Genomic DNA, 23,813 nt, shown 5'->3' with positions numbered 1-23,813 from the left:
CTGCACCTGCTCTGAAGCTGGCTTAGAGCACATTCGAACACCGACCGAAGTGAGCTGCTGCCGTGAAAAATCACCTGTGTAATGGCCTCCCTGGTGGCAGTGTCCGGCCTCCTCCCCGCCCTGTCTGGGACCCTGGGCTGAAGCGAGTGACGGTAAGAGCCAGTGTGTCCTGGGGAGGTGCACAGGGGGCGTGAACGGTGAATTCCCACCTGCTGCTCACTACAGAACCCGGCGTGTGATGTAACACAGAAATGTTCGGTGCCAGTGATTCAGCGTGAACCACTTATAATAGTTTTCAACATGTTGCATGCGCTGCTTTGACACTCTGTCAAAGCAGCCCACTTCGTTCCCCTTCCAATCCATCTCCCCTTCACCTACTGCTGCCACACACCAACCCCCCACCCCCAGCAAACAACATGGCTTCAGGTGAGTTGGGAGGGGGGTTAGGGGGTTCAGAAACCAGTCACTGCTGTATTAAGACAGGGACTGAGCTGCGAACACGAAAGGGGCACATTACTGCCCCAGCTGCAGCAAGGGCGCCACATATCTTTCTGCCCAGGGCGCTTTCCCAGCAAGGGCTGGACCTTCATCCAGGTGATTACAGCGGCCACCACTGAGGTGAGCCAGTGCGAGTTTCTCTCAATGCCAGACAGTCTGACAAAAAGGTGTTCAGAACACATGGACATCCGATTCATGGCCTCTCTGTAGAGTGCCCAAAGCAATGCCAGTTGCACTTGTTACTCTCTGAAAACTTGTGGGTAAGGTGGCACTCTTTGGAAAGTGTAGTTCACATGTTCAAGCTACGCCCTTAATTATACAGACCACACCCTTTTTAACCCCCACCCCACCCTTACCTTTTGGTGGGACAGTGATACAGTTGGTAAATAATGATTTCCGCACAGAAAGATAGATTTCGTGATCACAATATCATTGTGTTGGCAAGACAACGAGAGATGTAGTCCGATAGGTAAACACAGCTACTAAATACAAGCTCAAGATTCGCCAGACAACTAATATTTATTTTTCCACTAAACAGTTTTGCTTTGTGAGAGCTCGACTATAGCTCACATCGAAGTTTAGCCTGCTCTCCTCCAGTTAACAATGTGCGTTTTCACAATCGCTATTGGTATTACATATACCTCAACCAACCATGAAATACAGATATAATTCAGGATGATCCATGAGAAAAAAGAAAACTACATCATAGGTATCATGTCCGATTCGGCGCACAATAAATATGCCATCAAATGTGCAGCGTTAATTCACTTGGACCCCAGTTCCAGAGATCTTCAGCGCAGTCGTAGCCTCGTATGAAAGACAAACACAGGTCTGTTTGAATGAACTGATTTCCCCTCATTAGCCACACAGTTCATTATCGAGCTGGGTACCTTTGTGTTTGGTTACTATGAACACAAGCATTTGAAATGCAAAGGTCTTGCATTTGCGACATTTTAAGCAATTGCCATTGGAAATGACCATGCCTTTTATTTATCTGTTTTAAAAACCAACATAAATAAAAGGCATTGTAATTTAGAATGCCAGTAGCTCAAACACTCGCAAATGCGAGACCTATTGCATTGCAAATGCTTGTTTTACATGCCCTTGACATTTCTTGGTTTTGCAGTCAATTTGTTTAATCGAGAAGGCAATGGTGGGGGCTCTGCAGTTTTGCATTCTGTTGAGGGCTGCATTATTACCCCAGCCAATATTTTTGTTTGGTAGGTAGGGACTCAGGATGAAGGGGCCTCGTGAGAAGTGGAAACCCAGCTCCTTGCAAGGTGCCATTCACTAAAGAATGAAGGAATGCCACCTGGGGGCTGTGTTTTTCCTCTTCGGTGCTCAGCAAATACTGTATGGCCCCAGGGGTGTTTTGGCTAAGGGTGAAATAGGTTAATTTGGAACAGCAGAGCACTGCTGTGTATCTGGAACGTGTAGGTGGCATCGAGCCATGCGTAGTTTTTGTGTCAGGAAAATAAAGCACTGAGAGAAAGTGGCTCTGTATATACGGTTCCCAAATAGGTCCAGTGTGTACAGAGTCCACAGTCCCCAGAGGTTTGGCAGAGGTTAAAGTTAGATATAACCTTACTCTCTAAAGTGGTAGCTTGGTCGAGCAGTAAGGCAGTATCAGAGGACAGTTTAAAGCATTTGTTGTACACAGTCAGCAAATGGTCTCACACACTCAAGAACTGAACTCTAGGCCAATGGTTTGTATAAAAAAAAAATATGGTTGTTTTATTTTAGAACCAACAATAGGTGTCAAAATATACTTTCTCAGAATGAGATGCTTTAGTTAAATACTTCGCAATAGGCAATTGGCTTTTGCAGATAATAGTTACAGTTTTGTTGCAATAGGCAACACAATTTCAAACACATTAATACATTGAGCTCACTAGGAATTTTAAGTTATGTGCACTTGATTACTTTCAGGATTACTTTTCTAACTCCAGGACTGGATCCTAGATTCAGTCCTGGGACAGTTCTTGGAAACAAGTGAGTAAATTCGTTTTGGTTACTGTGGTGATTTTTAAGCAATATTATGCTATTTTAAAAGTTGACACACAAACTTTTGCTAATCAAATTACCAATGTTATCCTATGGAAGGAAATTCAAGTTACGGGTAAAGTATGTTCTCGTTACTTTTGTAATCCAGTGCTGGGCTCCTAGGCTCACTACTGGGGCATCTATCTAAAACAGGTAAGTAATTACGTTTTCACAGTTGGTACGATTTTTAAAGAATATTTGTAGTTTGCAAAAATCGACACTTAGAAGAAATTTCACAGAAAAAGAGTCAATGGTTTCCTATGGGAGAAAATTGAGTTAGGGTTAAGTACGGTTGTAAGTACTTTTCAGGGTCAGTGTTGGGCACCAAGATCCAGCACTGGGATCTCTCCTAACAGGTGTGTATTTCTGTTTTCGTTACTCGGTTGATTTTAGGTAAACATTTTAAAGTTTAGAAACTCCACACTTAGAAGAAATTTCAGAAGAAGCCAGTCAATGTTACATTATGGAAGAAAAGTGAGTTATCGGCTTTTGGGTAAGTACTCGACTGGCAGAGTTAACGTTCTGGGCATGGACTCAGGGGTCTCCCAGGGTCAGGTAAGTACAGTTGTTACACCCTCAGCGGCACAGGGGCAGCCGGGTGCAGAGTGAGTTAGGCCCAATGTTATCATATGGGAGGCAGGGGGGCCTTGGTTGGTGGCTGCAGACTAGCAGGCCACGCGGCTGTGGGAGCTGAGCTCCTGGTCACTTGCTCAGGGCAAATGGGAAAGTATGTAGGAGTAGAAGTTGCACTGCCAGGGCCACTCGGGCGGCTGGGTGCAGGGTGCTTTTGAGCCCTCAGGTGCTCAATGGATTTCAATGGGAAAGCTCAAGGACGAACAAAGGCTGCAAGCTCGGGGACGAAGATTCTTCAGGTGCCACCATCACTTCAAGAGGTAAGTTAGGTAGTTGGAGCATAGGTAGGTACCCAGGAGTCGGGCACACGGGGCCGCAGGGCGCCGGGTGCCTTTAGATGTCCGGAAATCTTACCCTCTGTTGATCGTGGTCGGGGGGGGGGGGGGGGGGGGGGGGGGCTTGGGGGACGGGGTCCCTGGTTCTGAGGCTGCAGGCGTCGTCAGGAGCGTAGAGGTGGGTCATGGGTGCCGGATTCGGGGTCCCAGTCGCCGGGGGAACGTCCTCGGGGTCTTTGTCTACTCGGTCACAACCCAGGCTTGGCGGGTGCAGAGTGTGCAGGGTTCGCAGTTCCGGGCTGATGCCAGGGGTTAGAAACTTGCTTTGAGCAGAGCCACTGCTCATGGGAGTCCCAGGTGCTCAGAGTCACAAGGTAGCCAGGTCCTCCGGGGTTTGTGAGGTTGCTGGCCGCAGGAGGTGCCGGGATTTAGCAGGAGGAGGGTCGACAGGCCGGTAGGGCTGGGGCCAAAGCAGTTGGTGTCTTCCACTTCTTAGCAGCTGCACGGCAGGTCTTCTTTCTACTTGTTCTTCTTTGCTAGTTTAGAATCTGGAATCTGAGGAAAGAAGGTTCAGGGTGCCCCTAAATACTAGATTTAGGGATTTACAGGTAGGTAAAGGGCAGGGACCAATGGGTCCCTGTCCTGGGGTGGGTACACCCCCTATCCTGCCACTTTCCCTGTGGGAGGGGGCAGTAGCCTAGTCCTGATTGGGCAGGGCTTCCCATCTTCAAGATAGCGAGAGCCCGGAGATGTGCTTCACCTCGCCTCTCCCACCTAAGGGGTGGGGTTGGCAGAGGCTGGCACATCCCCGGTCCTTACTTGGGTTTGCGGCCAGTCTTCCCGCCAGAGTGGGGGTCAGAACCGGTGGGGGCCAGTTGCTGAGTACAGCAAGTGGCCTGGAGAAGCTCACAAAGGCGGCTTTGAAGCTTCCCCCTGCGCATCCTGGGGGAGGAGACCTAGCACCTTGCCCAGGATGTCCATTGTTACAAGCCCAGGAGAGTGGGGGCTCTCCACTCAGGGGTCCAGCAACATGTCTGCTGTGTGGCAGCCTAGGCAGCCTCTCAGACAAGATGTGGATTGTAGGTTAGGTTTCAGGGGGGCATCTCTAAGATGCCCTCTGTAGTGCTTCGTACATTAAATCCCACACTGGCATCAGTGCAGGTTTAATGTGCTGAGAAGTTTGATACCAAACTTCTCAGTCTTCAGTGTTGCCATTATGGTGCTGTGGAGTTCGTGTTTGACGAGCTCTCAGCACCATGTACTCTTAAATGGCAGCACTGCACTTACAGTGCCCAGGAATGGACCTGGGTACTGTAGGGGCACAGGGCTCATGCTCCTGTGCACACACCACTGGCATAGGGCACCCAGCTAGAGGGGTGGCTGATGTATGCCAGGGCAGTGTAGGAGGTGGGCATGGCACACAGGGATGTGGGCCATGTCGACTCTTTGTTTTGTCTTGTACCCAGACACTCAGCCTGCAAGGGCAGTGTGTTTGTGTCAGGGTACAGGGCCTAAGGGTGGCACAATAAGTGCTGCAGCCCTTAGAGGCCTTCCCTGGTCACAAGGCCCTGGGTACCTAGGGTACCATTTACCAGGGGCTGACATGTGGCCAGGGTTTGCCAATTTGGGTTTTAGGTAAGGAACATAGGCCCTGGGCTCCTGATTGAGTGTTCCCTGGGCTCCAGCCAGTCAAAGTACAGTCAGCGATTCAGCAAAAAGTGGGGGCATACCATGCAAGAAAGATAGCACTTTCTCACAAGCACCCAGTACATAGGGGGGGGGGGGGGGGGGGGGGAGTTAAATTACCTATGGAATGTGCCGAAACATTCTACGTTCAGAAGCGGTTCTTTATCTAGCTAGTTCTGACTTGGGCATGTCAGACTTTGACAAATGAGTGCAAACAGATGCTCTCTGAGTGCTGGACTATAAACTTGAAAAAAGTTTCTCTGCAGGCGCGTATGCACAGCAGCAGTATTTGGTTTAAGCTCCACGGCAGGGACACATACAAAGCCCAGGAAGAAGCCAGAGGGAGGAGGATGATGCGTTGTCCAATAAGAAAATGAGTGTTGGGGAACCAACCAATGGTAAGTAAAGGCAAGTAATAGGCAGGCTCTAAGCCCCTTTCAAGATTTTTCTTCATTACTAGAGATTTTGCAAGCACATGAGACACCTAAAAGAAAACCAAGTCAGATTATCTGCACAACTCATCTTATTCAACTTTTTGTACGCTATAAACATGTTTTAGCAATCCGCTAGTACAAAATAAAAAAAGCAATGCAAGCAGCAGCTCAGTTGTTGGCTCTTTGTACCACATATTTTCAGAAAAACTAGGAAAGTAAGATCTCGCTGTTTGACACGAGCTGTTTGAGCATCCTAGCTGTACATCACTTTTACAGGACACCTTTCAATGCATATTAAAGATATTAAGCATGTAGCCAAGTTCTTCTTTACCGATAAATCAATATTTTGTGAATTCTAAATTACGTCTGCTGTTTAGAAGCATTTAGCTTAGGTTGAACCATGGCTTTCACACCCATTTTTCGTACCAATTGCACCAATTTCAAGCAGTAAGAAACCACAAAAATATTACTGAAAACGAGAGTGCAAAATATTGTATTCCACACCAGTTTTAGAAAGCTCAAAAGGAGATTTTCTAACAGCATACCATTATGGTCATCTTTAGAAAAAAGCTCCCACTTTTAAAATAAATGTTATAAAGTTTTAAAATGCCACACTTCAGCTATTTTTTCAGACAACGCCAAAGAAGTTAAAAATCCAGATTTTTTTTTTTTTTTTTAACTAGCTGCAGTTTACAGCGGGAAAGAGCGTAAACTTGGCATGGCAATCTTTTGTTGGAGTAACGGTTATGTGGGAGAAAGCACACATGTCTCAATGGAAAGGAATAAAGGAGAACAGCTCTGCACTCCCAAGTAACGCCTTTCATATATGCACTAAATACGACCTTCAATGAAAACATGGACCAGAAACACCAATCCATTTGTATACTGAAAAGACTTCACAAATTTTTATAAACACACAAGTTATAATATGGGGCTCAGTAGTGAAAGCTTTACAGGCAGACAACAGATTGCAGCAGCCGTTTACAGCACAGGCAGCTGCAGACTAATGTTTGATAACATGCACGCAAACGTTATAGTCAGGAAAAAAACACACATGTCGTGCTACCAACACTCTTAAGACCTTACCTGGAGCACTGTGTCCTAATCTGAAGGGTTCATCTGGAACATCGTCCAACTCTGAATGCCATAGGCGGAATATTAATACTCCTCTAAAAGGCCACATTTGACATACTGTGTACAGTTCTAAAGAGCTCATCAGTGAGGCTGTGTGAAGTGTGTGAAGTCCTAACTAAAGTAAAAAAGAATTGTTTCCAGATTGTACCGTAGTTTTCACTTCAAAATATAAAAGAACAAAAAAGCTTACCCAGTGATAATCCGGTTGTAAAAGGTGCAACTGTTCCTATAACGAAAGAAAGAATGAGAATTATAAACAAAATACACACACAAAATGATACATACATACACACACATATATATATACAGATCACTGAAAAAAAACAGGTTACGGGGACGTTATAGTTCGCCTCAGATTTCACTCACACAAAACCAGAGAAATTCATAAGTTATAGTTACCTGAGCTAACTATAACCTATGTCCCCACAATGCACTGCTTAGGACCTCACATATTACTTCACTCATGACATGGTCAGTGACATCACTGATGACACCATCCAGTGAGTGCAAGTATTTATAATTGTTAAACATATATACTAAGGTACTACAAAAGTTAAAGTAGTATACTAGGTGTACTACCAAGGAGTGATACTACTTGTAATATATATCATGTGAGTGGCTGTGTGACTGTATGTATCCTTGTGCATATGGGTAGGTGAGTGGCTGTATAGGTGAATAAGGGTCTGTGTTATGTTATCTGAGTTTATATAGCGCACCGCTGCCTCAGCAAAGAGGCGTCCCGGCGCTGCCAGCGTCAGAAGGATCAGGGCTAAGAAACAAAACAGGTACAATCCAGGAAGCTTCCTAAAGTCCAGCTGGCGATCCATACTACAGTTCTGTGTGACTGCCTGCGAGTGGCTGTATTGGGGAGTGGGTGTGTCAGTGGCTGTATGGGTGGGTGGCAGTGTAAGTGGCTCTATGGGTGGGTGTGTAGTGACTGTATGGGAGAGTGTGTGGGTGTCTGAATGGATGCATAAGTGAGTGACTAGGTGTGTAGTTCGCTGTATGGGTGAGTGAGTGTTTGAGTAGGTGTTTCGGTAAGTGAGCTTGTGTTTGAAGCACTGTATTGGAGAGTGAGTGTCTGAATGGCTGTATGGGTGAGTAAGTGGATGTGTGAGTGCTTGTATGGATGTGAATGAGTATGTAAGTGGTTGAGTGAGGGTATGAGGACTTGTATGGGTGAGTGAGTGGCTGTGTTGAGAGGCTGATTGGGTGAGTGAGTGGGTGGGTGTGCGAGTAGCTGTATGGGTGAGTGTGAGGTTATGTGACTGATTGTATGGGTGAGTAACTGGTTGCATGAGTGACTGTATGGGTGAGCGATTAGTTGTGTGAGAGGCTGTACTAGTGAGTGCCTCAATGGAGGAGAGGGTGTGTGAGTACTGGTATAGGTCTGTGAATGGGTATGTCAGTGGTTGTGTGAATGGATGTACGAGAGGTTGTATGGGGTGTGAGTGCTTCTGTGGAAGATGTCATCAGTGATGTCATTTGAGATGTCAGTGATGTCACTGACCAGGTCATGAGTGATGTAATATGTGAGGTCATAAGCAGTGCATTGCGGGCACAAGTTATAGTTAGCTCAGTTAACTAACTGCCCAATTACACTGGTTTTTTACGAGTGAAATCTGAGTCCAACTATAACGTCACTGTAACCTTTGGTATTTTATGTGAATTTCTACGGTTTTTCAAAATCTATTTCCCAACTACGACATCTCTGTAACCTTTGCTTTTTTAAGTGAATTTCTATGTTTTTTCTAACTAGTAGCCATATTTGCAGATTGGTGGAGAAAAGTGGCAAGGCCTCCAACAAGCTCTCAGGAATCGGACCGTGTTGGACTTACCAGAGGTAACAGGAGGGCTTCTTGGCCCCCAAGGCTCGTCAGGAGTAAAATGGACTTCATCCCCAAGCCAGTAGTGTGCCAGGGGGCGCGTTTGTAGAGTGGTAGAGAAAGGGGGTGTGGCCCCCAAAGACCTCTTAGCAATCCCGCTATGTGGGACTTTCTTGAGGTAACAGGAGGGATAGCTGCCCCCCCCCCCCCAAACCCCCTAGAGGCCCAGGGGATCAGGTTGTTTCTACTCTGCCCCCTTTTCTTTTTTTAAGGTTTTTGTCATGTGACGCGGTTCAAGGTCTACAACATGTAATATTAACATTCAAATAGATACAGTCATGCTTGTAATTGTGGCAGTTTCTGTATCAATCTATAAAAACATGATTTTAAAATTCAACTGTTAGAGTTAAGTGTATAGATCCTCACTAGTATTGAGCCCATAGGGAGACCCTGTATCCACATTTAAAATGTACCTTGTCTCCAACTGTCTTCGCACCAATTCTCGGTTGCCTCCTCGCTTTAATTTTGATACTACATCTATTACGAAATATCTAAAATGGCTAAGATTGGTATTGTGATGTTGTTTGAAGTGGCGGGCTACCAGATATGTAGAATCCAAATTGATTATGGCTCAATTATTCTGTAATATTAGTTTGTAAACCTGCAGTTTGGTGCTCCAAATATAGTATTACTTCCATGTACATTCAAGAACATGAACTGCAAATGCAGTTTTACAAGTGAGGAATATTGGTAGAAAATTTGCAGGCTCTACTGGAATTGCATTTGTAGAATACCTTCTTGGATGTTAACCAATTGCCTGTTTCCGTAATCAAAGAACTGCTTTTTACCAATGCATTACTCATAGATACAGCTTTTCTAAAAGTGATAACTGTTGTTTTTGGGAGTTTTTGGCCGATCACAGGGTCAGCCGCTGGTTTTTTAAGAATAGACCTAAGCTGATGTCCCTGTTTGCTGTATGTCAGAATTAGCCTAGCTCCTTCGTCTGTTGTATTTGAATTGCCATTATTCTTTCCTCCCAAATAGCAGTTTCCCTGTTTTAGCCTCATTTTTTTATATAGCCTGATCAATATTATGCAAGGTGTATCCACTTGCTAGGAATATTTTTTAGACTCTTGTAGAGCCGCCTTTAACATCCTGACGAATGCAAATTCTCCTTAGCTTTAGCATTTCCCTTATGAAATGCTATTAATCAGATGGCGGGGTGGAAGCTACTAGCATGCAGTACAGAATTTCCAGCAGTTTCCTTCCAATGCAATCGGGACTCAATTGTGTTAATCCTAATGAAAATTTGCACATCTAAGAAATCAACCCTCTGACTGTTAATATGTGTTGAAAACTTTAGAATGACTGAGCTGAGATTATTATTAGTCACAAATTCTATGTCAGGACCGGAGGCGAGGATTATGCCTTACTTTCTCCACTTTAATCACAGTAGCCATTTCAAAGTTAAATAAACCACTGTTCCCATGAACCATAGGGAATAACAATACAAAACAATAGAGTGTCCATGGATAGACCATCCTCTTCCAATGCATCAATCACAGGGCTCCTAGGAGTATGTAGTCCTCAGTCTCTTCATTCTCCCTCTTTTCTTCGCTGCTGCAGCCAGATAAGTGGTGCCCTCTTTGCCTCTCCTCATAACGTGCTGTGTTATACTCTCATTAGTGTAATGTGCTGTATTATAATCTCTACAGTGTTTACATACGTGAACTTGCTTTTTTCAGGGCCTTCATGTTCAGTATTTGCATTGGATTCCCTGTATTTGCATTGTATTCCTTTCTGCTGGTGTTGTATTGGCCTGCCCCGTATTGGCCTGCCTTGCGTTTTTTCACAGCTTTGGTGCGCGCTTCGCATTTGTTCAGGCAGTTGGCTTTCGCTTCCTAAAGCTCTCGCTGTTTCTGCGAGTTAACCGCTACTCTGTTTCCTCGCCCTGCCGTGGGAGCTTTCAGTCTCCCTAACAGCCGTTACCTCAGTGGTGTGGGCTCGTGGCGCGTCCTCTCGTTCGCCACGTCTCCGGCATTCCGCGCATTGCTGGACGGAGACGCGGTCGATCGCCAGAGCCTTGCCTGCCAGTACGCCACTTGTGGTCTGCAAGACTGCCTTTAGGCAGTGTTCTGTTTTCATTACGCCCCCTTGAACGCTTGCGTGTACGGAGAGTCTGTAGCTGCCATTAGTCAGAGTTGGTTGCAAGGCTATTTTGCCTTATTGGGGGTCCGTTTACTTAGGCCTTTCCAACGCTCTTCTGGAGTCAGTATTGGGATGTTTTACCTGGCAGGCTGCCCTCTATATTTACTGCACAAGGGCCAACAGTCCCAGGGTTCTGCCCATTATAAACACGAGCTCTGCCTACCTTGCATCAGGCTGTCACCCATCCCTCCCCTAAAGTTGAGGTTACCCCTCACCAGTTTACCCACTTACCTGTGTGGCACTCCATCTTCCCGCTCCAATGGAATAGTATCAGGAGGAGCCCTAGCAGGATGACCAGTGGGAGGAGGATCCCCTCACTTCCCTCCAGTGGGATGAGGATTTTTACAACGCCGCAGACGATTCTATTTACAAGGCGGTGGAGCAGGCCATGGCTCCCTTGGAGGAGCGCCTGTCTCGCCGTATTGAGCAGGTTTGCGCAAAGCTGGCCAAGGCTTCCCATACCCTTCCTGCTCCTTTGTCCGGCGACGGCGGAACCCCCGCCAACTCCCAGCCCGCACAGGCTAAGCGACCTAGAGAGTCCAGGATGGATTTGGACGCTTTCGCCCGTCTTGAGCAGGCGTTTTTGGCTAGCAAACCCACACAGGTGCCCACAACGCCCCCAAGGGACAACGCTGCAGGGGATGCGGATGATGAGCCTGGCCCCTCCCGCCCGGCCGTCCAGACCCGGCATCTTACTCTCAGAACCTTTGCGCAGACATGCTTGACCCCGATGATGTTCTGCATCCCCGGTCCTCGGACTGGGCCCCCTCTGAGAAAGTAGCCCAGTATGTGGCCAGTAGGATCCGCCAGCCGTTAAAGGCCACAGCCAGTAGCTGTATGAGGGTGGAGAGCCCCCGACCTACGTTGAAGAGGAAGGTGGCGGCTACCCCGGAGATTGACCCGCGCATGGCCACCTTTCTACAAAAATTTGTAAAAGACCCAAAGAGGGGTATCGATCGGTACTGGCGGTCTTGCCAGGACAAGCTCCTCAATGCCCTAGGCTCCATTACCAAGATATTGATACGGCTGAGGAGGCTAAACAGTCAGGGTCCCTTATTTCACCAGAGATCCTATCCGCCTGGGCCCAACGCGTGGTGGTCTTCCTTGGGAAGGCAAACTGCGCGATTTTCACGGAAAGGCGCAGGAGCTTACTTATTAAGGTTGACCCCAAACTCGGGGATTTAGCCGATTCGGAGGCTGGCTCCGTGGCCCAAGGAGGTCCCTTTGGAGAGCCCTTTATCAGGGAATTGGGCAGGTTTGTGAGTACATTCACGTCTCTGAACAAAGCTCAGACCTCGATTCGCCAGGTTTACCGCCCTCGGGTTTTACAGGGGGGGGGGGGGGGAGAGAGAGGGGGCGGACGAGGTAGGGGCCGCTCATCCGGCCGTCCAAATCAGGGCAGAGGGCAAGGCTCCGGAGGTGGACAGTATCAAGATCAAGCCAGATTCAGCAATTTGTACCCGACCAGAGGACGTCGTGGGAAAGGCCAAGGCGGTGGAGCCTCCAACTCTTCCGGTGAGTGTTCTCCCTTCTTCCCTTCTAAAATTGGGGGGCCATCTGGCGCATTTTTTCCAGGCCTGGACTTCTGTCACGGGGGACGCCAGGGTCCTGCAGACTGTCCAGGGATTTCAGAGTTTCACGGGGATCCCTCACAACCGGTTCCCCCGTGCCCTCTCCTGCTCGGCCTCAGATGCCGCTCTGGTCGACCAAGAGGTCTCCTCTCATCTCGACAAAGGGGCAATCCTGGAGTCCGTTCAGCATCCCAGGGGTTTTCTCAGCAACCTCTTTTTAGTTGACAAGACGGATGGTACGCAGCACCCGGTCATCAACCTGCGAGAGTTCAATGGGTGGCTGGTGTACCGCCACTTCAAGATGGAGGGGATCCATCTGCTGCGCGATCTCCTCAGACCCAATGATTGGATGGCGTGCCTCGACTTGAAGGATGCCTATCTTACGATTCCCATTTTTCACCCACACAGGTGGTTCCTTTAATTCCCCCGACGAGACAGGGTGTACGAGTTCACTACTCTGCCCTTCAGCCTGTCCTCCGCACCCTGGTGCTTCACCAAGGTCCTGCGGCCGGTGATCGAGCGTTTGCGGGCGTCCGGTTGTATACCTTGGCGACATCCTGTTGATGGCTCAGTGTTCCAGAGCCTCATCGTTGCAGTTGCAGACGGTGGTGATGCTCCTTCAGAGCTTGGGCTTCGTGGTCAACAAGGCAAAATCCACGCTAGTGCCCGCTCAGAAAGTGGTGTTTTTGGGGTTTGTGATCGACTCCGTGGAGTCCACTTTCAACCTCCCATCTCAGGAGATGACGAAGATTCCCCACAAGATCCGGACTGCCCTCACTCAATCCTGCCTGTCTGTCAACTTGCCCAGATCGTGGGGCTCCTCTCGGCCTCCATCCAGGCAATTTTCCCGGGTCCTCTGCACTACAGGGCCTTCCAGCGCCTCAAGGCTCGCCACCTTCGCAGGGGTCTTTTTTTTACTCGCAGTAGGTATCCCTCTCCTCCAGTGGTGGCTGACCGACATGGAAGCTTGGAACAGGCGGGCAATATTCGGTTCCGTGCCCGATACCGTTATCGAGTCCGACGCCAGCAGGTCCAGCTGGGGCGCGCGGTGTGGAGAATTCACTACCGGCGGTGTGTGGTCTCCGCAGGAGCAACAACTTCATATCAATTGTCTGGAGGTCTTGGTGGGCAAATGTTCGACCAAGGAGTCGGTCCGATCCTGTGTTCTCCTCAAGATGGACAACGTATCGGCCGTCCGGTACATCAATCATCTTGGGGGCACACAGTCGCGAGCTCTGGCAGACTTGGCAGCGAATTTCTGGCAGTATTGCCTGGATCACCATGTCTCGGTCACGGCGGAGTACCTGCCGGGCCTGGACAATCAAGTGGCGGATTTCCCTTCATGCCAGTTCCACGACGTGAGCCAGTGGAAGCTTCATCCGGGAGTTTTCACGGACCTCCAGAGCATCTGAGGTCCATTCTCGACGGACCTCTTCGCCTCACGTCTGGACTTTCAGCTTCCCCGGTTCTTCAGCTGGAAAGCCGGATCCGATGGCAGCGGCCACGGACGCATTCCTGCAGGATTGGCGGGAAGAGGCGGGGTACACCTTTCCCCCATTCGCCATGTTAACGAGGGTCTCGGCCCAGATTCGTCGCCAAGGAGCAGACATTGTGCTGATATCGCCCATCTGGAGGTCTCAAGTCTGGTATCCGGTTCTTCTAGAACTTTCTTGGGATTTTCCAATCCCACTCCGATTTCCGACTCTTCTGCTCAGTCCAGACAAGGTTCCCCATCCGCTCATCGCTCAGGGCTCCCTGACTCTAATGTGATGGATTACAGGGGACTCTGGGCTGTCCCCGGCCTTTCGGGGGCGGCTGAGAAATTCATGTCCAAGGCCTGTGCCTATAGTACGATCAAGCGGTATCGCTCCACGTGGAGACTATGAGTTTCAATCCCATGGCAGCAGATGTGACGGCCATACTGAATTTTTTGGCAGCTTTGGTGGAGGAGGGTTTGGCGTACAGGACCATTAACACCTTTCGGTCTGCCATATCTGCCGGCCACACCATGGTGGATGGCTCTCCCTTGGTTTGTCGGCTTCTTCAAGGCATCCGCCTTTCTTTGCCTCCTGAGCCTCATTACTCTCAGTTGTGGGACACAAATCAGGTTCTCAACTTGTTCTTGTCATGGCAACCCAATCGCTTCTTGTCCAGAAAGGAGCTATCTGCCAAACTGGCCATGCTCCTTTGTCTCATCTTGCAGGCGCATTTCGGATGTGCGAGCTCTGGACATCTCGGGTAGGATCTATTCTCCCTCCAGGGTGACCTTCACGATCAGGCGGCAGACGAAATGTGGGACAACATCCATTTCGTACCCTGCTTTCCCGAACTCCCCCAAGTTGTGTGTCGTTGCTTGCCTTAAGGCTTACGAGGAAATGTCTGAGGAGTAACGTCCTCCAGGTGAGCGGCAGTTGCTTATCGCGCTCAAGAAGCCTCATAGGGGCAGTCTCCTCCTCCACAATCGCCCGTTGGGTCCATTGGGTGATGCAGGAGGCCGGAATTGATCTGCTGCTTTTTGGTGCCCATTCAGACAGAGGGGCCATGGCCTCTAAAGCGTTTGCCCTGGGAGCTCGTCTGGAAGACATTCTGACCGCAGCAGACTGGTCTTCCGACTCCACTTTTTCTCTTATGTGGTTTGTGCTAATATGCTGTGATCGTCCCTCCCTGGCAGGGTTAAACCGTAGCCATCGCGGTCGCTTACATTGTGCTTTGCTTCTGCACGCGACGCCGTCACAGGACTCGTGAGGATTTTGGATTGGCTGGCTTAGAGCGATGAAAGAGGGAGAATGAAGAGGGACAGAGGACTACATACTCCTAGGAGACCTGTGATTGGTGCATTGGAAGAGGACTGTCTATCCATGGACACTCTATTGCTTTGTATTGTTATTCCCTATGGTTCATAGGAACAGTGGTTTGTTTAACTTTGAAATGGCTGCTGTGATTAAAGTGGAGAAAGTAAAGCATAATCCTCGCCTCAGAGTCCTTAATAGAATTGAAACTTTGTTACGTTAGTAAGGAAATTTTTCATTCTTCTGCAGTTTCTTGGGTTCCCTTCTACACTCTAAACAAATAATCAATGTAGCGGAGCCAACAAATTACATGATTGTCCCAACGAACGCTTTGGTCAACCCGGAGTACCCACTCAGACCACCAGCCCATGTGTAAACAAACTTAACTGGAGGAGAAGCAGGCACCCATGGCAACTCGGCAGACCTGGTGAAATATTTCTTTGTTAAAGAGGAAAAAGTTGTTCTCTAAACACCATCTTATCATGAAAGCCAACATCTTGCTGTGTTCTTAAATTTTTCAAGGTCTACTCTAAAGAAAGTGTTCCACAGCTCTTAAACCATCATGATGGTTGATGCTCGTATAAAGAGATGTTACATCTAGTGTCATTAGAAGATATTCCTGGCTCCGTGAGATATCGTATATGCTCTTTAAGAAGTCACTAGTATCTTGAACAAAGGACGGTAAATTCCGTACATAACCCTGTAGAAAAAAATCCATATATTGAGAGGTACATTCAAATATGCAGTTTCTGGCAGAGATTATGGGCCTGCCCGGCTACGGAACTGTATTTTTATGAACCTTTGGAATAAAATATAGAACAGGCATAGTTGGATGTATTCTTTCATGGTCAGCAAGCCATTATTTTTCCATGTGACCAGCTTCAACTGAAATTGATTGACAGATCTTACAATCTGCACATTGCTTCTCATATAGCACTGAACATCATTCAATGGTTTATATGCTTCTAGCATGAACTCTGATCTTGGCCAAATTACAATATTTCCGGCTTTGTCAGCATTGCATATTATAATCTGGCCGTTACTTTGTAATTAAATTGTGATATCTCCTGCTCTTTGAGTTGTCTGATCTTTTTGATTTGTTCAATTACCTTTTCGTTAAACATGTCAGTTGTATCTCCTGGCATCATGGGTGTGAATGTTGATTTAGATTGAAGGGTGTTGCAGTCATTCCATGTGTGTCCAGGGCTTGTTGTGCTACATCTAATTGTGATGGTCTTGGACTGATCTCTAAATCCTCATTCTACAATTCCTGCAGGTCCTGCACTAAATAAATATCTGATATTTGAAGGCTGTTAGATCCTAGAGTCCTGATTGTTGTTGGGATAGCAGGCTATTTGTTTGGCTTTGGAGATGGTATTTTGTAAATTTTCGTTTTCCAATTTATTTGTAGATGTCAATTCTGGTCTGGCTGTAGGAGCTTTCTGGGCAATAGGTTAACCTTAAAGTTAACAATTCTCATCAGAGCTTTTTTCTTTAACAAGTGAATGCGGACTTTTAGAATAGACAGTTGAGGTTGTCCAAGTGCACATAAATGCAAGGGAATGAGAGCCCTGAACATAATGAGGCAGGTAAGGAAAAGCGTTGCTAACTCGTAACAATCTGAGTTTGCACGGTTGTAGATTTATATGCAGTGCACCTCCTTGCTATCTAGTTTGGGGGTCTGTTTTTTTTTTTTTTTTTTTAGAAGTCTCTAGTTTTGGTTTCGGGTGTGCATCAAATGACGTATTAACACATTCCCTCAAAACATAAGGACACAGACCACGTCTAGCTGTTGCTGATTATGCTGATTAATACAGTGTAAACAAGACCTCCAAAGAAACGGTTTCATACTTAAGAAAGGTTGAGTATTTTACAAGAGAACCATTTTGCACATAACAGTTTTGTTTCATTTCTGTACACGTCTTTGGAACCACTACAAAACTGATATGTCCAGATCCCATTGTTTTTATGAGGACAATACCATGAGAATGGTAGACAAGGATATAAACCTAGAGGGACATTCATAGTTCTTTTCCTCACTCGTCTGGGTTGTCAGGCAATAGATTTTACTGCCAAAAAGGGGGTGAGTGGGCAATCTGTACCCCGTAATAAAATGCCTGGTTGAGTTATAGAAATTTCAAGATGGCAGGTATGCACTTTATCAGGAGTCTCTTGCAGGAAGGTGGTTAGATGGCCAGACTGAATCTTAAGGAGGAGCACCGGACCGTGTCAGTCTAATCTTATATGGACAGTAAAAATTAAGCTGTTCCATTTGCCATAACACTTCACATTCCAGATCCTCCTGTTATTCACATATCTGTGAAGTGCTCTGCTACATAATATGAGTCCTAGTGCTCCTTTAAGACTTTAAAAATGTTTTTTTTTTATTAAAAAACACACACATGAAAAGGAAATACATGTTGAGACAAGCCAGGAATAAAAACACTTCATCTTGGAACATAGGGATCTGGATTCTAACCACTGCTTCAGTAGTTCTGTAAATATATGAAATGTGATACAAAACTGCGAATATGTGCATTGTAACTGTGATAGTATAGAAAAAAGTAGAAACCACCAATAACGCACAGCACTGAGATACTTCCAATTTAGGTTTGTACCCCAAATAGCTACACATGCATACCTGTATTCGAGCCGCCTAATGTGAAGCCTGTCGCAGGTTTGGATCCAAAGAGTCCCCCAGTAAACGTTCCTGGTGTGGCAGCTGGTTGAGTAGTAGCGGCACCAAGCGTACCAAAACTGACACCAGTTGCTGCGCCAGTGTTGGAACTGGAAAACAAACAAATATTTGCTTTTGATCCGAAGTCTGCCTCTTACACTGCACAAGTTATTTAAATGATGACTTGAGCATACAAAAAGATTTTTTAGCTGTTTGAAATCTTCCAAATGTACAGTCATTGCAGAAAGACTTTGAATGCATAAAAAAGTACAGCAGTATAAAGTGCTAAAAAAGGTCAATTTAAAAAGGAGACAAGATTAAAAGTTAGGATGCAGCTTTTAGCTAACCTAAGCTAACACCCCTGCTCCCTGGGGCAAGGCACGACAGGACCAGACCCCCTCCTTACACATGCTCATGGGACCTACCAGGAAAGTCTCATGACCAGGTGTACACATGTGCTTGTTGGGTCAAAGCAGTGGCAGGCCCAGTTCTGTGCAGAACCAAGCCAGTGCTGATCATATTGAACACAGCCTACTCTAAGAGACATGCATGTTTGCCATAATCCATACTATCGCATCTCTCCAAATTGCCAATACCTCTTTTCAAAGATCACAACCGCTCCAGTCAGTCATATCCCTGCAAACTAACAATACCTAACCTCCTATAGTTCATCTATTAATACAGCCTACCAATGCATGAATTCACATATTTCCCTCTTCCACTAAAGATCACAAATAATTCTTATTAATTTAATCCGCCACATAAAAACTTGAGTAAATGCATGGCATGTTTTTCTTAAGAGTGCAAGATTATTTCCCAATAACCGACAAGAAACCCCCCTCCAAAAAAAACAACACTAACCCTTGGCTCCGGAACGGCGTGCTGCCAATGTGAAGTTCCATAATCTCTATTTAGGGGTAGGTTTTGCTATATAAATGCAATTCAGTTCACCACTTCGGGCCACGTCTAGTTACATGCAATAGCCGCTTTTTGACATCTCACAACAGCTGTCGGTTAGGAGATGACAATACCCAGCAGATTCCGATTCAGGGCTTCCTCCAACCTACATCTGCTCAGAACCATAAACTTTAAAACAAAATATCTCAGAAGTGATAACTCAGTGCAGTAATCCAAGTGTGGCACATCGACCAGAGTGGCTGACTCTGGAGCGCAGGGCTCACGGTTCGATCCCCAGCAGCAGCTCCGCTCCGCATCTTGTGACTCTGGGCAATAGCTCACTCAATCACCCTGATGGCTCTCCATAACCATTAGGAGTGATAAGTTTGCGCATTACAAATGTGGAATTATTATTATTATTTATGTATTGTCAAGTGTACCAAGAAAACAACACCATAGAAGGATATGCAAAACTGCTCAAAGATTTAGCTCACTGAAAACCATTAACTGTGCGTGCACCGGTTTCTCATACTTCCTCATGCATCACACTGCTAAGCGCTGCATCCCATAACACGATAACCGCACCTCATGGGACATGGAAGCATTTTCCACAACGATCAAAACAAAAGCAACACTCTTAAAACTACACACCCTACACAGAGTAGTAAATCAGCAGGTCCATTGTTATATGGTGCGTCTTCAAGAACCAAGATCATTTGATAAAAGAGCAATTGATCTCGAGCTGTTCAGTCTCATTTGAAAAAGCATATTATATATATATATAAATTCACTTAAAAAACCATAGGTTTCACACATGTTATAGTTAGCTGTACATTTCACTCGTAAAAAACCAATGAAATTCCACGTTATAGTTAGATCAGGTAACTATAACTTGCGCGCCCACAATAAACTGCTGATGACGTCACATAGTACATCACTCATGACATGGTCAGTGATATCACTCATGACATCAATGATGACATCTGAAATTACACATTGTGGATTGCGGTCGCGCAAGTTATAGTTACCTGATCTAACTATAACGTGGAATTTCATTGGTTTTTTACGAGTGAAATGTACAGCTAACTATAACATGTGTGAAACCTATGTTTTAAGTGAATTTGCAAGGTTTTGTAAATGATAATTCCTAACTATAACGTGTGTGAAACCTATGGTTTTTTCAGTGAATTTGTACCGTTTTTTAAATGCTAAGTTATGTATTTATTTTTTATTTTTTTTTCTGGTTTTTCACTATGTGCACACCCTGCGCGCTTACAGATATATATATTGATTTAAATGCTATTTTCTCAGGACCTACTGAACAGATTTACACCAGACCTACAAAAGGCACTTCCTTGACCTGAGGACTACCTCTCTGCCAAATTTCAAGTAATTCTGTTCAGCCGTTCGGGCTGTAGCTGTGTCTAAAGGTCCTATGGAAAAATGCATAGGGAAAACGAGTTTTGGGACCCCCCTTTTTTCTCAGCCCCCGCTTGACGAATCCCCCCGAGACTTTCAGGGTAGGAGTGGAGCGTAGCGCCCCATTAGTTTTGAACATTTCGCGAGGATTCGTCGACCGGCGCCAAAGTTATTCCAAATAGAATGTTGCGTATTTCCTATGGAAACAGGGTCCTAACTATAACTACCTACTGGCGACCGCCAGTAGGTTATATATATATATATATATAAATAAAATTACGAAGTGTCTTTCAATAGCACTTTAAACATATCAACGGTTCAGCTATTTCCGAGAGCTCTGAATAACAAATTTCACTGACTACAGCACAGGGTAGCAATGTATATATACTTCAAAATGATCAAGAACGCTTCCCAACCCATGCCTTTCTATCCATCGGATAATGTTGAGGGAGGTAAACAGACAGTGCCATGAAGCAGCATGCCAGAGAGGAGCTTTTGCTCAGGGTGCCTGGAATGTAGAAGTAAGGTCAGCCATCGCACCACTGCAGCTTTAAATGCAATTTACTCATTTTTAGGTCCGATATGACAATGCAGATGCCAGTATGACCTACTGTCACTAAGGATTTAAAATCTACAAATAACATTTTTTGATGTTCAATACACTACAGAGTGAAGTGATTTGTGGCGTTAACTTGCACAGATACCTGTTAAAATGTTCAGATTCTCGTAGAGGTCGTCAGAAAGTTGCACATAAGTAACGGTAAGCGCCTTCACTAAACTACTTTGTTAGATCAAAGTTTACATACTGAGGACATGCCAAAAGCTTACCTTGAAATGCATTCCGCCCGTTGCTCACCATTGGCTTTGCCTTCTGTCACTTATATTTACTTGCTTTCTATTAGCATTATTTGTTTTAGGCTGGCCAGCTTGTGTATGTCCATCCCGATAAGCATAGCCTGTTCACCACCTCTCTGATTGTCTCCTTTTATTCTACCACGACAGGTTGGTGAAGCACTCCATAAAAGTACATCTCTCCTTGTATGCTGCTCTCCCCCTTGCATCGATCTTGCACCATGTGTTTCTGTCCTATCCAAACCCATATGGCGATCTCTTGCCAACTTAATTCTCTACGTCCTGGGGTGACCTAGTGCTGCGGAAACGGAGGAGGGGCCTTTGAAATGTGGCCCGCTAAAATGACACAATCTGCACTGCCAATTGCCTAAGGCAGGAAAGAGACCGAGTGGGGAAGTCTACCATTTTCGTATCCTCCTGGACAGGGTACGAAGCTCTAGGCACGAACTGTCGGGGATCCTGCTATAGAGGAAAGCCACGGAGGCACCCGTGACTACCATGACCTTTAAGTGCTAATTCAAGTCTTGATAGGCACAATGGGACAGCTGAGCCAGATCAGACGAAGACGCAGAGAAAAGCAGCCCCGCTCTGCGTGCCTGTGGATAGTCAGGGGTCGCATGCCAGCCAACAACGTGGTGCACCGACAAAGGATGTCGCCCAGTCTTACAGAGACCTAGTGAACTAGCATGAAGGGGAAACCCCAACAGGGAGGATGCAAATAAGCACGCATGCGCAGTGCCAGAAACAAGGAGCTGATGACATACTCTGAGGTGGGTAGGTAAACCCCAATACGTGCCAAATCCAGCAGTGGTTCCTTCATTAGAGCGAAGGAGCGTCGCCCATCCAGCTGCCATTGCAGCAAACATGAAAATAATAATTTTATTACCATTTTATTTTTTAGTGTGGCCAGCCCAAGCCAGTTGTCAGGGGAAGTCTGGATCATTGCTGCTGACTGGCAGGAGGGGATGAGTGGTGCTCCTGTTTCAAGTGCACGTCACTTTGGCAAGCTGTCTTGCGACGACGGCCAGCTTGACATGAACACTTTAAACTTCTCCAACCAGAGCTGTCTTAGACAGCTGGGTGGAGAGCAGGCACAGCCCTCCAGTGCCTGTAGGAGTGCTGAGTCAGCCCGCTCCAACCAATTCTGGCACTTCTCTCATGCTGGTTAACAGCATGAGAGCAGAGTCTGTATTGGTTAGGGGAGTTTGCTCAGAGACCCCTCGCTGCCTTGAAGCCACGAATTGCGGGAGCGTTGAAGCCTAGGTAAGAACTTAATTTTTTTTAATTAAAATTGTTTTTTGTTATCCACAGTCAAGAAGTGTGAGGAGCATGCACTGCCTTGAGCCTCAATGGTAAGGCTCTCAATCATGTCCCATTGGCCACAACGGAGAGCTTCGGAGCTCCTAACACTGCCTAAAAGTGGGTCGAAATATTCGCCTAATCGCTAAACCACTTTCAACTACAAGCAGCTACCACTATTAACATCAATGAGAGAGAAGGCCTACATCTGATCCAGGAAATGAGACACCTAATTACACACTAACACGACACGAGTGACGTTACCTATAATAACAGGGCTTAAAAATCCACCTGCACACTCGCAGCATTTGTGAGCCAGATTTAATTAAGGCAAGCTATTTTTAGGTCCTACTCGCCCTTTCTGGCAAGTAGGAAGACAGACTGACTTTTGACCTCTGTCTCTGAAAGCAGAGCAAATGTGACAAGATTTAAAGGCATCTTTATTGCTCACAAATTGAATGAGCAATAAAAATGCCTTTAAATCTTGTTAACTTATCACATTTGCTCACAGAGGTCCAGTGCATAACAGTTGGGTCAAGTAGATTTTTGAAGTTACTAGACCTCCAGGTGTAGTTAGAATATTTTTCGAGCCCTGAATAAGCGTCCCAAGACACTAGTCCTACAGAGAACACCTAGCAAGGGTTAACTTAAAGTGGAAAGAAGCATCTCCTAACAACCCAGATACACAGTGCTATACCTGGATGCAGCACACTGCTATTGCCCACAAACAAAAATTTAGTCTTAGTACAATGGTTCCCTCGGAGTATATTTTTACATGCTTCACTTCAGCACGAGTAAAGCAGAAAACACATAGATTAGGAAAACAGGCATTTAATCACCGTTATATCATTATTAACCAAAACTATACAAAAAGTAAACAGCAGGTGCTTCAAAAGACAACGCAGGGATAGGATAGTGATTAGTGACAGGAGTGACAAGAAGTGTGCAGTGGCTGCAAAACTACAGCAAATGTTGACTACAGATCAATTAGGATTCACAATACAGACATTCGAGATCAGGACTGGAAGCTGTGCATTTTTATAATACAGTACACATACATATGTACGTTGTCGTTTCTACCCACTATGCTGCGATTCATGAGTTTTCAGGACAAAACGAGGTAGCAACCTCATCACAGATATTTTACTCAACAGAATAAATCCGACTAGAAAAATGTCTTGAGAATTACAGTGCTGGTGCTACATCCCAAACACCATCAGTGCAACCATTACACCAGCGCTGTAATTATCAAGAGACTATTTCAAGTAAGATGCAAATAGATTTATTTCATTATGTTGGAAACATTGATGAGGAAATTGACCTTGAGCTAACCAACGATAAGTCACAGTGCTGCAAGACACACATGCTAGTGTCAGTGAACTGAAATCCCTACAGATGGACCTGGGCACCTTTCAAGCAAGGCTCGAAACGACCGAAAGGAAAGTAGGGCCTTAGAAAGCCAAATGGCTGCGCTTGAACAAAGTCCTGATTTGGGCCTGGAATTTTGGTCACTACGTAGAAAAAAAACTTTTAGAGGCGGAAGACCACAGTAGAAGAAACATTGTACGGTTC

At 46.1% G+C, this 23,813-nt stretch overlaps 1 protein-coding gene across 2 annotated transcripts in view; it reads right to left on the bottom strand.

Annotated features, from left to right (window-relative positions):
- Positions 1–23,813, bottom strand: part of NUP58 (nucleoporin 58) — a 353,742-nt gene that overhangs the window by 299,459 nt on the left and 30,470 nt on the right. For both annotated transcript variants that reach the window (XM_085621608.1, XM_085621609.1), the window contains exons 2-3: positions 17,739–17,884; positions 6,894–6,929 (exon numbers count right to left, since the gene is read on the bottom strand). In XM_085621608.1, coding sequence (XP_085477734.1) covers positions 6,894–6,929; positions 17,739–17,884 — 182 coding nt within the window. The remainder of the gene's footprint in view (positions 1–6,893; positions 6,930–17,738; positions 17,885–23,813) is intronic.

The sequence above is a fragment of the Triturus cristatus genome, chromosome 8 (genome assembly GCF_964204655.1).
Source record: "Triturus cristatus chromosome 8, aTriCri1.1, whole genome shotgun sequence".
NCBI classification, from domain to species: Eukaryota; Metazoa; Chordata; class Amphibia; order Caudata; family Salamandridae; genus Triturus; species Triturus cristatus.
Note: the sequence above shows the minus strand (reverse complement) of the source record. Positions and strands in the feature narration are given on the sequence as shown.